This window comes from Mytilus trossulus, chromosome 2, assembly GCF_036588685.1.
Source record: "Mytilus trossulus isolate FHL-02 chromosome 2, PNRI_Mtr1.1.1.hap1, whole genome shotgun sequence".
NCBI classification, from domain to species: Eukaryota; Metazoa; Mollusca; class Bivalvia; order Mytilida; family Mytilidae; genus Mytilus; species Mytilus trossulus.
The window spans coordinates 33,920,467-33,936,089 of NC_086374.1; the positions used below are offsets into that span (position 1 = coordinate 33,920,467).

At 31.0% G+C, this 15,623-nt stretch overlaps 1 protein-coding gene across 1 annotated transcript in view; it reads right to left on the reverse strand.

Annotated features, from left to right (window-relative positions):
- LOC134707062 (neuroendocrine convertase 1-like) overlaps positions 1–12,569 on the reverse strand; it is a 33,205-nt gene extending 20,636 nt beyond the window's left edge. The window contains exons 1-7 of the mRNA XM_063566545.1: positions 12,469–12,569; positions 5,771–5,829; positions 4,811–4,829; positions 3,851–3,916; positions 2,737–2,856; positions 1,239–1,294; positions 973–991 (exon numbers count right to left, since the gene is read on the reverse strand). Coding sequence (XP_063422615.1) covers positions 973–991; positions 1,239–1,294; positions 2,737–2,856; positions 3,851–3,916; positions 4,811–4,829; positions 5,771–5,829 — 339 coding nt within the window. The 5' untranslated portion in view covers positions 12,469–12,569. The remainder of the gene's footprint in view (positions 1–972; positions 992–1,238; positions 1,295–2,736; positions 2,857–3,850; positions 3,917–4,810; positions 4,830–5,770; positions 5,830–12,468) is intronic.
- Positions 12,570–15,623: the final 3,054 nt, after the last annotated feature.

The window sequence follows — 15,623 nt, forward strand, 5'->3', positions numbered from 1 at the left end:
ATATTTTGGACACGAGCATCACTGAAGAGACATGTATTGTCGAAATACGCATCTGGTGCAAGAAAATTGGTACCCTTAATTTTATTGCATGATCGTGAATAATCAATGTCATGGGTTTGTCGAAGTCTCCGTACAAGCCTATATAAAATGTGTCATTCATTAAACATGTAATTTCCTGGATCACGTGTATCTTAAAAAATCCACGATAATTGGTATCCAACGAATATTAAGGAATTCAAATTAGTTAGAACGAGAAAAGCTGACACCATAGTCTCGGTTGGAGATTTTCTTATCATAATTTATATATATGTGCAACAGACAAATAATGATGTTACTAAACAACCTCTTGTGTCCATTTAGGTCAGATTAATCTTAAAAGAGAGTAAACAATACACAACATAGGAATCTAAAGACTGAGGTATATAAACCCAACCGAAAACAAGAGTGATCTGAGGTGTCTCTAGAAATGCAAGACAATCCTGCTCCATTATTGGCACCCGCCGCGTGTCTTGTTGTTAAACAAGCTATTACGGACGCCTTACACCTAGATATTTTGTTTACTGTGATGCCAATTGTATCGCATACAGTTTTTGCCTTTGTTGTCTTTCTGTGATTTATAAAAAGATAAGGTTCATTACATGTCTTTATACACTGGAAAATTATCACTGCAATAGTTATATAGGTACAAAAAGTATGTATTTAGCGTAGTGTGTGTTAATCATGGCTTCATCGAATGGAAACAATTCTGTTTGTCTAACACGTCTTTTGTAAGTCATTTAGTTTCATCGTTGGAGCATTATTTTAGAGCACGCTGTGACCAATTTGTGTTATGTGGACGTGGATGTTTGTGTGCATTTTGCATTTTGTTTATTTTCTTTTAAGACACTTTTGGACGAAGTTGAAATTTCAATTAGAAGCATTACAATTTTATAAACATTTTCAATTCCTTTGTGAGAAAGTTTGTATGCTTACCAATAGCCACTGGCGTGACCTGAAAATATATAGACAGACATTAATGCTATATGTTAATTGATGTTAAATGCACTGAACGAAGTGTTCATCATGATAAAAATGAAAAACTGTTGTCACGGCAATGTTCATAGTCTTACTTCAATTATGCATCGTTATATCGATTGTGAAGCTCTTTGTTTTAAAAAAAATATCCCTATATTTGTTATCATATAATACCTGACAAAACTGTGAGGACATTTCAGTTCTGTCGGCGAGAGTTGACTTACCAATTTTGATATATCGGTCTACTAACGCGTGTATATCCAGAATCCAACGATCTTTCCTGAAACAAAAAATGAATAACTATTTTTAACAGTGAGAAAGAAATCTAGATTTTATTTAGTACTATGATATAACAAATTTATAATTCAAAACGTGTGTTCTTAAGACTAAACATTTTCATTGAATTGCATGTTTCAAGACAAAATTATTGCTTCTATTCCAAATGTCTTGGTTTCTATTAGTGATAATGTGATCTCCTTTTTGCAATTTTAGTCGATTATCTTTGCAAGAATATATGTATTGCACTATTTGTTTATTTGTAGTCGTCTTTAACATGTATGGAATATAAGCAACTGTACACTTATCATTAGATTTGTAAACAGCAATGCTGAAGAAATTGTGGCAAGTAAAAACAAATCCTTGTTTTCAAAATTCCAATAGGGAACATACTTTATATAATTGTTTAAATAAACCAATTTTTCAAGACGTTTCGGCCATTTGCCTTTTCCAGTTCTTTATTTTTCCTCTCAACTACATGGCTGACTTTACAAGATATTATAGCTAAATGTCCTTGAAAACGTCATGACGTCATAATACTTTAACGTCACAATAACATGACGTCACAATACTTTTGCATGAATTTAAGTTAAATTTTATAAGTTTTGATCAATTAAAGTCATTCCTTTTTAATGTTAACTCCAAATGGTCTAATTGTATTAAGTTTTTGCATCCATTGTATATATATTTTGTAATTTGCGGATTTATCATAAATCATATATAAAAAAATCCGACATTTTCATTGATATAATAAATTTATGCTACATCAATGCGTTAAAAGTATGCATTTAAAAAGTAAAATCACAAAACTACTGAACTCCAAGGAGAATTCAAAAAGGAAAGTTCCTTATGAAAGGCAAAATCAAAAGCTCAAACACTTCAAACGAATGGATAACTACTGTGATATTTCTGACTTGGTACAGGCATTTTCTTATGTAGAAAATGGTGGACAAAACCAGCTTTTATATCTAGCTAAAACTCTCATTTGTATGACAGTCGCATCCAAAACCATTGAATGGACAAGATACGTGAACAAAACAAACAGACACAATAAGTAGAAAATGGCAAAAAAAGGGGTACAGCAGTCAACATTGTGTTATCATCTGAATCACTATCAATTGAACAAATGTAACAAAGAAGCACAAAAAGCATCCATCAAAGTTAACATCCTCATTTGCTGTTTTATTTTATAATTTATTTGTAAATCAACTCATACGGGATTGAAAGATTTCAAGTACTGGCGTAGAATCCCGCGTTTAAAGTCACACAGGTGTATATAAAATAAATAATTTTGTCGTCCAAAGTATTACGGGATACATAAATGCAGAGTCATGTCAAACGGATTTCAAGAAAAAACAGACTTAACAGTAAAAGTAATAATAATAAAGACAAATAAACAATTGCATTTTTTTATTCAGACAAAACAAAAGAGGAATGTGTACTCACAATGTTGATGTCTATGTGGTCCTGGACGCCTTTGTCAACCACACCAACTGTCACTCCAGTACCATTTACACAAACTCTCCATGCTGGCAATACATTCATGTCATGTCCATTTGTCCTGTTCTAAAAGATATTGATAAAAATATTTAAGTAAGATAATTTTTGTAATCAAGACATTTTTAAACGTCAAATGCTAAAATAGAAATATATAAAACAGGTAACATGTCACAGTTTCATTAAAAGTAAAACCACTGGATTGTTAAGTTTGAGGACTGTTTGTGTTGCATATACGTTAACATATTAAGGTAGATCTTAGGTAAATATTGCATGAGATAGAATTTTCTTAAACTTTGCCAAAATGTAGAGTTTACTATGCATTTTTCAAAAATATAATAAAAGTATGGGTCACCGCGCTATTTTTCAAGCTATAAGTCGTTGAAAACTGCCTAAATTTGGTTAAAAATTTTACGAAAAAACACATTTGTGTGCATAAAAATAAATCTATGAGATATAATTTTGAAATAAACTGTGAGAAGATAAGTTTTAAAATATGTTTTAAGGAAATGAAAAGAAAAAATGTCACCAAATTTGTTTTATTGCTACAAGTAAAAATTAAAAATGTCCGTATTAGTCAAGTATATTTTACTAAAAGAGTTATCTCCCCTTAGGCTTACTTGAAAAAAACCACAAAATGTGGTATTTGTTTAAATATTTTGAGTTCACCAAGGTGTCTTATATGAATCAACAGTCTAGCAAATAAATTGCAAATCTGTCTCCAAATTTTCAGATTTGGGCAAATAACTATATATTTTTTACTTGGATTGTACAATCCAAGATTTCGGTATACATGCATGAAGCAACCTTAAACTTTCAAGAAATACGACATTTAGGAATTCAATGTCATCAAATTTTATTTTTATAGTTTTCGATATAAAAACCTTTAATTTCATCTTTGGAATGGTAAGAAATTCAAGTAGAATTATTCTTGTTAATAGCTAGATCAAAGATTAGAAACTTTTTATTAAAACTTATCAATTTGGAATAAGTTCAAGGTTGGCAATCTGCAATGCCAAAATATACAACTGTCAAATAGCTATTGTTTGATATGTTCACTTACAAGATACCACATTGCGTTCCATTCTGGATCTTCAATTCTTATAGGGCAATGGTCACATTCTGTAAACTATTAAAGAAAATATTTTATCCATAGCGCGTATATTAGTTTTATGGTAATATATGGATAAGATATTAAAATGACCAGATGATATATACATGGTGTGCAATCTTTTTCTTAAAAAGACATTATTAATACTGTATAGCCTGCTGTTTGATATGAACCAAGGCTCCGTGTTGAAGACCGTACTTTCACCTATAATGGTTAACTTTATTTTTGTTACTTAGATTGAGAGTTGTCTCATTGGTCCTCATACCACATCTTCTTTTACCTATTCAAGCGTTTTCCTTATATGAAATTGAATAAAACTACTTTCTTGCAAAAAGACCGATTTCACGAAAGGTTTGAGTACTCCAAGTTCCTGTTTCCCGAGGAAAGCGTTTCTGTTAAATTGTTAATTTTGGCAAATTCAAATATTTTGACCTTTGTATTGAAAACTTAATCAACAAACAACAACTGAAAATATGATAATGCAAATTGATAAAATATCAAAATTCTTTGGTCTTCTTTATCGTTATTTAAACTTCGTTCCTTTGACAAAGTGGCAATACCACTGGCACATCGCACGGCGCCCTTAACCAAACAGCAAACTTAGTAGTTGGTGAAAAATGCTTTTGCTTGTAGAGTAATGTCTTCTCTAGTCGGCTTTGTTTACGATTTGAGAACAGTGCTTGTTGCATGGTTTCAAGAAGATATCCTAGCTTGCAGATCAACTCATTTTTGCCAATCGTAAAGATTAAAATTTGACAGAACAGCTGATCTCCAAGATATACCATCGTGTATATATAAATATACTTGTATACCATTTGTCTTTTATGCTTTTCTTGTTTATGGTTCAAAACATGTAGCATAAGGAGACTTTGTATTTCATTATTTTATGCGGTACATAATAATATTTCTTACCAACAGAAAATTTGAGACCCTGAAAAAAATTTGAATGTATATTTATATCAAAACCATAATATCAGGCAGAAAAAAATGTTTTTGCATTGATGGAAGCATGAACAGAACAATATACAAAAAAGTCTTAATTAGTAATTACCTCTCGAAAGTATTAAGATATGGCGTATAATTTGAAGGTCGAAAAATTCTGAAAAAAGCAATGATTCTACTCGGGAATCAGTTTATCTCATTCGTTTGCAAAATTGAGTTTGAGATAATTTCATCGTATTTTTCTTCTTTAAAACATTTTTCTTGAATTATGCATCGATCTGAACATAAGGAGGCGACACCTTCAGTCACAATTGTCTTTTGTTTTTGGTTCGTTTAAGCCGTTGTGGTGTCTATATCCACACATATATCCCTCATACGAATCTTATTTAGTGTGTTAAACATCATGACAAATTATTTAGAAGCACTTGACAGGTAAAAAGAATATATATGGTAAAATGATTGTAAGTATTCGATTATAGCGTATATGCTGACTTCACGAGCGTCTAATGCTTTAAATAATAAGCCTAGTATATCAATTTATTTCAAACCACGGCAATGCCGGCTTAGTCCCTCAAGTCAAAATGTCAGGACTTCTGATGTAAAATGAAATCTCATTTTAACGTCTATTTCTATAAAAAAAATATTATATGATGTTTAAAAATTTGAACCATAAAGGGTTTTATACCAGCAGACATACATTGCTGGAGAAAAATATTTGGTACATCTTTTTCGGAGTTTTTGGGTCAAAATGGTATTTTTCATTGAATAAGCCGTTTAAACTGTTATAGATCGAGCGCCCCTAATGCATTCTGTCTAGACGGAATACCAGACGGACTAAATTATAAGTCATGTAGTTTTTTTCCGCTTTATACGATAAACGGCTGGATTGATAACCATACATGTACTGACAAACATTTTTAAGTAACTTACCAAATCAAAGCAACTCCAATGAACTGTTTGTACTTCATCGTTGAAAGAATGAACAGCATCTATAAACAAATAGGCGTTTATGTTTGACAATATATTGATAAAGTTATTGGGTGTAAAGTCATATTTAAAAAAATACTGGAAAAAACACAAGAGTTAATTTTATTAGGACTTATACGATGTAGATGAAGAAATAGATGAAACGTCAAAAAAAATCAGCACAAATACTCAATTGACTATTATGCAGTCAGAGTTCTTTGTATTGAAATGTTAGATGTAAAATTGTATCAAGTAAGATAATCAATTATGGAAAAATCCATTTGATTAGTAGTTTGTCTACAAACATTTCTTTTCAACTTTTCTCACCTGAGCGTTAATGGTTAATTTTGTGGACGTAAATCACGTCTGGCGGATACATTTTAAAACCTGATACCTTTTGAAAGCTATTTTTCGTGCGTTTCTCTGTACTGTATTTTCTCCTATTTATTTGTATTGAAGTTCTGTCATGTAATGTTGCCATTATAGCGGGAGGTTCGGCATTAACCAAAAGCTAGTGTTTCTGTTGTGTTGGAGTTCTCTTTTATTTGATGTGTTTCCCACAGTTTGAGTTTGTTACCCGGTTTTGTTTTTTTTCTAAATCGATTGATAAATTTCAAACAGTGGTATACTACTCTTGCCTTTACTTACGAAGAAATCGCAAAGATTTGGCCTCTGTGGAGGTTAAGTATTACGGAAAAATAAATGTTTACAGAAAACACTTTGCCTTCTTGTGCATACTTACGATCTTTGGAGGTTCTGCCGGTTGGTGGATTTTATGACTAGAAATTACATATAAACTTTCGAAATTTAAAGAAAATGCATTATTCTGTCTCCCAGAATTCAACTTAATTCATAAATAGTTTGAGAAAAAAAAGTTCTGGTTACAAACTAAAACTGACGGAAACACATAAAATATAAAAGGAGAACATCGACACAACAGAAACACAACATTAAAATATAACACACACAGAAACGAATTATAATATATAACAAAGGCCATTTTTTTTACTTGGTACAGAACATTTTTAGAAAAAATGGTGGTAATCGTTTAATTACCGAAAATAAACCTCTGAGGTACGCGCCAAAATTCACATCCTTTGCTGTGCATCGGAACCATACTTAATATCAAAGTTATTCTCAAACTATGAAAACTAACCTCAGAGTTCACTTTACCAGAAAATTCCATGAAAACGCTTTTTGACAAACGATAACAAAGTTTTACCACCAGTTTTTACCATATGTAATAACATTATGAAAAGAAAAGGAGGGATTGGGGTGCAAAATCTTTAACACTACATGTATAAAGCCAGATGATTCCGAATATCTAACAAAATTTACGAAACAAGAGGAGCGAACATCCATAAATTCGTTATTTTGAATTATAAGATTTCGACTCACTCTTATATGTTTACTTTGTAAATCTTGAAAATTGACCCTTCGCGAATTCTTGACTTTAAAATTTCGACTCCTTGCAAAACTCAAATATTCGACTTCATGTGAGATATTTCTCATCTTGAAGAAATTGTTTAAAGAGGATAGTCAAAATCAATTTTGTAACAGTAAACTACATGCAATGAAATATACTTTTGAAACAAAAGTGTATTACAATATTTATCGATTCCAGAATTGTTGAATAGAAATATATTATATGTTAAAATTGATGATATTCCAGTTCATAATAGAACCAATCATTCTTTGAATGTGGTTATGAGTAAAATTAAATGTCAGATTCAATTTTAGTGTAGCATTGAAGGGTACAATGTTCATTATACTATCAAAGTGATGTAAGTTATATCAAACTACAAATTAAATTGAGAATGGAAATGGGTAATGTGTCAAGACACAACAATCCGACCGTAGAAAAAAACAACAGCAGCAGGTCACCAACAGGTCTTCAATGTAGCGAGAAATTCCAGCACCCGGACGCGTCCTTTAGTTGGCCCCTAAACAAATATATACTAGTCCAGTGATAATGAACGCCATAATAATCTCCCAATTGTACACAAGAAACTAAAATTAAAATAATACAAGACTAACAAAAACAAGAGGCTCCTGACTTGGGACAGGCACAAAAATGCGGCGGGGTTAAACATGTTTGTGATATCTGAACCCTCCCCTTATTCCTCTAGCCAATATAGAAAAGTAAACGCACAACAATACGCACATTAAAATTCAGTTCAAGAGAAGTCCGAGTCTGATGTCAGAAGATGTAACCAAAGAAAATAAACAAAATGACAATAATACATAAATAACAACAGACTACTAGCAGTTAACTGACATGCCAGCTCCAGACTTCAATTAAACTGACTGAAAGATTATGATTTCATCATATGAACATCAGACACAATCTTTCCCGTTAGGGGTTCAGTATCATACCATCATAACATATATGAGAAGAACATAACCCGTGCCATGCCAACAACTGGTTTTTGAATAAATGTATTTAGTTCTGACGCAAAGACCCTATTAGTGAATCAATATTAACGCCAAAATACGCAATCTTTAAGGACCTGACAACAGTATCGTAACTATATCCCTTCTTAATAAGTTTATTCAAAAGTTTGGTTAGTTTTTGAGGTGAATACTGACACCCTTGTGTTTTATAAGGAATATTTCCATAAAAAATTGGATGTGAAATACCTGTATATTAAAGATAATTCTAATTTGACGACGTATTATCGTCAACCAGTATAATCACAATAAATCTACCTTTAGCGCAAACGCAGTAATACACAAAAACGGCTGTTCCGCGTAACGACCAACTCATTTATACTGCCAAATATTTTCAATTCTGGACATTAAAATCCCCAAGTTACGAAGTCCGAGATTTAGAAACAGTATATTTATCTCTATTCTACAGCAAAATGAACAAATCAGTCCATTTCAATTTATTTTTCATGGTAAAATTTAATGAAACAAAAATTCCTAGAAATGATGTTATGGTCTTGCATGGCAACGAAACAATGTGACGTCACAAGTATGTTTCCGTAAATAAAAAATCAAATGAAAATACCGGGCGTTTCAATGCTTCTTGTACGTCTCAGCACCAATAAAAACTTCATTGGAAGAAAATATATAAGTAGAAAATGCGAGTAAAAAAATAATCATTGAATACTATACAATATTACTAATATTACCAAAATTGGATAAAACGGAACAGCAAAAACAGTATCGTATGTATACAGCTTTCATTGTTAACATTATTACCGATTTTGTCCTATTAGAATCGCAATCTATGATGGCAGCCGTAGATTTGTTTTCATCTAACCATGGGTTGGGCATTAATTTCGTATTTTAACCCTCGCTAACGCTCACGGTCAAATAATCTAATACAAATGCCCAATCTATTGTTAAATGAAAACAAATATACGGCTGTAATGAATTATTTCTTAATCATACTAATAAGATGTTCATCTAATACAACGGAAAGAAACGACTCTTTGGCATATCTTTGACAAAATACAGCAAATACACGAATTCTGCAGATTAGAATGGTAAATGATAATTTTAACACAAAAAAATGTTGTTGACAACAATTGACAATCAGTCATATTTAAAAAAAAAAAAGAACTCAATAAGTCAATGATTAACGTACTTACTTGTCAGAAGACACTATGAGCATAAATTTGTGTTACTTACTTTATATCAGTCTGTTTAAGTGTTCGGAGAAACATAGCTTTGTAAATTCTTAAAACTAAGTATGTAAGTTGTCAAGTTTTCTTTAGAGAACTCGATATCTTTGCATATTGTTTTCCAATTATCATAACTTTAGAATATATGTGTATTTTTCGGATCATGGACAGCTTTGACAAATCATACAAATTATAGAATAAAACCTAGTTTTTAATGTGCCAAAAATAAGTGAAATTTAGTTTTTTTGTTACTAGTTTTGGGAAAAAGATTTAATTTAAAATGTTTTTTTTTTTTTTTTTTTTTTTTTTTTTATCTCAAACCCTCTTAGTAACATATAGTATATATCAGCGAAACATCAAAATTATACGCATCAATAATTATTGAAAACAATATTGTGGAACCTGCGCAAAATATTTTTACACTTTGCCGCCCTTAACAGACAAGATTCTTGTATTGTCATTTTTTTTATATATTTCTACACGTCGATATGTACTTTGAATTTGAAGTAAATATTTTCAAAAGTATCTGTATCAATACTTTTCATGGAAAAAATACACCAAAAAAACATGTTCTTCTCTTACTTTGAAGTTATCATTGGTATTCTGTTTCTTTTTAAAATGATAAACGCTCTATATGAGCCCACGTGTACGGTATTTTTTTGCATCTATGCATTCCTCCTAATGAAAGTAACCTGATAAATTTCGTAACCACGAAGTAGTTAATAACCAAATAACCAAATAACAACTACAATAATATATTTCTCATTTTGCATACATTGAAAGCAGCAGCGTTTATAATACGAATTCGAATGTGAGTACCAAAAAAAAAGAAAAGATTGCAAATATGATGAAGAAATCTTTTTAACCTATAGGAATCATATCTTGTATCTTATAAAAGTCTTTTATATTATAAAAGAAAATCACGACATTTTACAGCGGTAGCATTTAAAAGATATATATTATTGTTTTCGAATGATATTTTATAAACCAAAATGTTAAAAGAAATTGATTTAATTCAAAAACAACATAAATGCTGACTATATCTGCCATATTGTTTAATAATATTCAACTAAAAGAAAACATGTTATGAATACAATATTATGCACCTAACATATAATATGAATTACATATGTATGTTCAGGATATTTCATCATCCCCCTATTGTTCATTTAACAAGAACTAAGAGGGAAGGGTTTTAACTGATGATCACTTTATCCTTAAGAATAAAGGAAGTAAGTAGGAGAAAACCTTTCCGTCTTATCACATATGCTCTTGTTTGAAGTAGACACACTTTAGAAAAACTATTTCCCAGTTCAAATTAGTGTCAAAATGTCAATGGAGGTTGACGGAACATGACTAAAATTGGTTTTCTTTAAAGTGTTACTTAAAATTTTATGTCATAAATGACATCATATTTGCAAATAATCAACTGAAATCGTTGATTTAATTATACAGCGTCTACCAATACTCGATCCTGTAATACTTCGAGATATTAATTGTAGTTACACATCCCAATTGTAAAAGGAACTAATCAAAATAAATGATTATTCGGCTCAAACCAAACATATTTTTTTATTCGTTAAAAAAACTGATGAGAAATTTAAAATATTTTTCATTTATTTATATTAATGATATTAAAAGAGATGAACTTTTATGTAGGAGGGCATACACATTTTGATATTGTTTTACGACGTCGTAGTTATCAAAATTATCATGGCCTTTTCTTTGTAAATTGTCTTAAATAGTCTGAAAATTGTCATTTATTTACAGTTATCCATATAGTTCCTTAGTGTCTTATATAAAAGTTTTCAATTCCGTTCGTTGCAAGTTTTTATATTACTTCCATTTTCTTAATTGAATGATTTTAAGAGCATATAACTCTCTTAACATCTAAGTATCTATCTAGGTATACATTTGTTTATTTTAGTTTGTAGACAGATATAATACTGTTCCATTTCTTTCACCAAACGGGAATTAATTGAAGGCAACCTTTAGACAACTTACGTCCAAAAATCAAACGGAGTTTTTCATGAATACTAAAGTAGATTTACTTGATGTATAGTCAGATATCAGTATCCATTTTTTGTTTGTTTGTGTAACATTTTTCCTCAGGGTTTAAAAGTACATTTATTCGATGCAGTACTCTATTTGATATTACAGAGGTATTATTATGAGGCCATTAAAAATGTATACAAATGTATACCACACCTATTTTAAAAAACACAATTCTGCAACATGAAGTTTTTCAACTCAGGTGTTGAGTTGCAATGTTTCAGTTGTGAATTTTATTACATCAGTGCATCTCAAGTGACATACACAAGAACACTATAGTGTCGTGATTGTATTATCCATATACTTGTTCCTTTCTAATAAAGTATTGACAGTCACACGTTTTACCTGTACATTGTATAAGAATAACTTAGAACTGCGTTTTATATAAAATGAATAATGGTAAGAATTACAGTGCAATGAAATTTCTAACAAATGCAATATTTATATCGAGACACAAGTCTAAAATAATATCCAGAACACCTCATAGCACACCCTACTTTTGATGGATATTCCTTTCATTTATGGTCCTCTATTGATAAAAGCGAAACAAGCGAACAAAAGAAAAGATTGTTCATGGAATTAATTTATCGTTACAGTTACGTTTGCAGCTAGTCAATTCGTAGACGCTTTATCACATTTAAGCAATTTAGGACATACTAAGTATTCTTACCAATAAAATGTAATGAACTCTTTCCGTTTAAATTAAATTAAAATAAAAACAGGATATTGGGTCACAAAGTGTACGATGAAGTGCATATGAAATCACCGAAAACCCGAGTGTCTCCATTTATAAACAGTGTCCATGAATTTCTATAGCTAACCTGGGGGTTAAATTTTCCAACTTTTATTAATCATTGACAAAAATAAATAAAAAAAGATACATTCCTTATCATTTATTTATTAACTAAATAGCAGATACTCCATTCAACAATTAGAAATACTGATTTATTTCAATTAGGTATAAGTAGAAAAACATACCACGGCGTAACTTCTACATGTAAGTTGTATGGCAGATTGGGCATACAAGACATAATGCAATATTAGTGACGTATAGTGATATTCCTAATTTCTAACAATAATTACATACTGATACTTTAATGAGACTTCTGTTTACATAAACTTTAACATTTCTTACGTCAGATATCAAGAATAATCTTATAAGTGTTATGAAGTGTTCTAACTTCATATAATGCATTACGACAGGAAAATAATACTCCGAATACTTCAAATATGTTTATTTATCAAGTGTTCCTACCAAATAGTAAGACCATTAAGACGAATACTTCAAGTTTTCTAAAAATCCATTTAAACTTTCTACACTACTCAAATATAGAGTAAAACTGTTTGTTCTAGGTAATAGGCATGTTCTTGTCCAAGGCAGAAAACCCTAGCCGTATTTGGCACAACCTTTTCCAACTTTTGATCCTCGGTGCTGTACAACTTTCTTTGACTTTCGAACTTTCATATCTGGGCGTCACTGGTAAGTCTTGTGTGGACGAGGCCCGTTTTTGGCGTATTGAATTTTAAACCTGATGACTTTTGTTATCTATTATTTATTTGTTTCTTTGTTTAATACGTTTTCTTATTTATTTGTATTGTAGTCCTGTAATATTATGTTGTCATTTTAATGTTATATTTAACATTGCCACTTGAGTGCAAGGTTTGGCATGCCACAAAACCAGGTTCAACCCACCATTTGTTTTCTTTAAAACTGTTCTGTACCAAATCAGGAAAATGGCCATTGTAATATCATAGGTCGTTTCTATGTGTGTAACATTTTAACGTTGTGTCGTTTGTTTTCTCTTATATTTGAGTGTGAATTCACATTACTATAAGACGTGTCACGGTACTTTTCTATCCCAAATTCATGTATTTGGTTTTGATGTTATATTTGTTATTCTCATCGGATTTTGTCTAATGCTTAGTCCATTTCTGTGTGTGTTACATTTTAATGTTGTGTCGTTGTTCTCCTCTTACATTTTATGCGTTTTCCTCAGTTTTAGTTTGTTACCCCGATTATGTGTTTTGTCTATAGATTTATGAGTTTTGAACAGCGGTATACTACGGTTGCCTTTATTTACACTATTATACATTAATTTTAGTGTCTTTGTTCGTCCAAGAAAATTTATCATTTACGAGAGCATAGAGGCCCAAGTGAAGTGTGAATTTTCAAGGGTGAACAAATCTTCAATTTTTCGTAAGACCAAGGAAACGAATGCTTTTCCGCTGTCTTAACTTTTAAACTAACTGACCATATGGTATTTATTACAGTATTTGTCTTATTCACTTGTTTATATTAATATATCACGTCATAAAAAATGTTAATCCATTAAAATTAGTTGCTTTTTCTTTTTTTCTACTTTGGAAACGAAATGTTATATAATATCTCTTTTATTATAATTAGCCGAAGACAGCAGCTCACTTACCGCGCGTACCAGTGTCGTTACGATGGTTCGAAAAGGAGTACTACGCTACTCAAAGAGGAATATGAAGTTTTGTTCATAGTCTCGTGAAATGTTTCCAACCAATCAAATATTGATTAAGCTATCAATTTTGATCTGCAATTCTATAAATATATATATGTTTTGGGGCGAATGGGCATTTGAACCATACGCGTATGTTCATGACCTTATGAGTATGTACGTGTTTGGTTATGTAAGGACTGGACCATATGAGTAGTAAGATCATGTTTTTCAAAATTAAATTAGAACGTCGTTTGCAGGTTCCAACAGCCCATCGCCTAACTCAACACATTTAAACAGTTACTGAATAAATTCCTTAATCTGTGACATTTACGTAATGTTGTTACATTTAAGTGTTTCTGTTGTGTCGTAGTTCTCCTCTAAGAATTGATGCGTTTCCATCAGTTTTAGTTTGTTACCCAGATTTGTTTTTTTTCAATCGGTTTATGAATTTCCATCAGCGGTATAATACTGTTGCCTTTATTTGTTGTCTGAAAATTGGTATATTTGTTATCTTGCGTCTGCGTGGTTCTGTTTACTTGCTTTATCATGTCGACGTTTTTGTTAAATCTTTTTACAAATATTTTTTTCTTCAGATTCTTCTTATTTTCATCTAAAGTGTACATGCTCAGATTCATAGCTATCATATTTATCTAACTGTCATATGAATGGGTATTATAAGTCATGAAATAGTTAAAACTAATTTGAAATTATCAAGAAATGTAAAATATCAAAATAATATATAATTAAGAAAATTCAATGTACTAAAAAGTAAAATCAGGAAGATACCGAACGACGACGAAAATACAAAACAAAAGTCACCCCCAAAAAAACTGAAGTCCGAGAAAAAATCCAAAAGTCCATAATCAAATAATAAAAGCAAAAGCTCAAACACATCGAACGAATGGATAACAACTGTCATATTCCTGAGTTAGCACCGACATTTTCTTATGTAGAAAATGGTGGATTAAACCTGGTTTTAAAGCGCAAAAGCTCTTGTATGACCGTCAAATTTAATTATATTTACACCAATGAGTGAAAAAAACAAACAGACACAATAGGTAAAATGTCACAAATACGGCTAGTCACATTCTTGAAAATGGAACGGGATTGTAGTTACGACATAAAGAACATATTCGATATTATCTGAGAAAGAGAATACCCCAACGGTTCACCAATCTGTGATAGTGTCCATAAAATTTAGAATGGGGTGATTTTTTTAAGGGATAATCAATGAAACCAAGTTTAACTAAGATTAGTTGGACATATTTTTCTTTCCACTGTACATTTCTCACTTACAAACTTTTGTTTTACACATTCACGCGCATTCAATGCACATATATCGGGTACTAACATCATTAGCATGACCTAATGATGTTAGTACCCGATATATGTGCATTGTTTTGTCACAAAACAGCACATATTTGTGTAGCAGAAGCATTCTACTTTCCAATAAATAGCAATTTTTTTTAGCCAAAAAGGGGTCTTACTGAACCTACTCCTTTAGAAAATAAAATATCCCTACCAACCTTTTTTCATCAAGTGTTTGCGGAAATAAAGCTGGAAATGTTTTACTAGCTATGTTTATACACATATTGCATGTGTAGTGGTACAAAATTACAGACTTTTTATCTTTGTTAAGATTTGGCAAGGCTGATAATAGTTATCAAA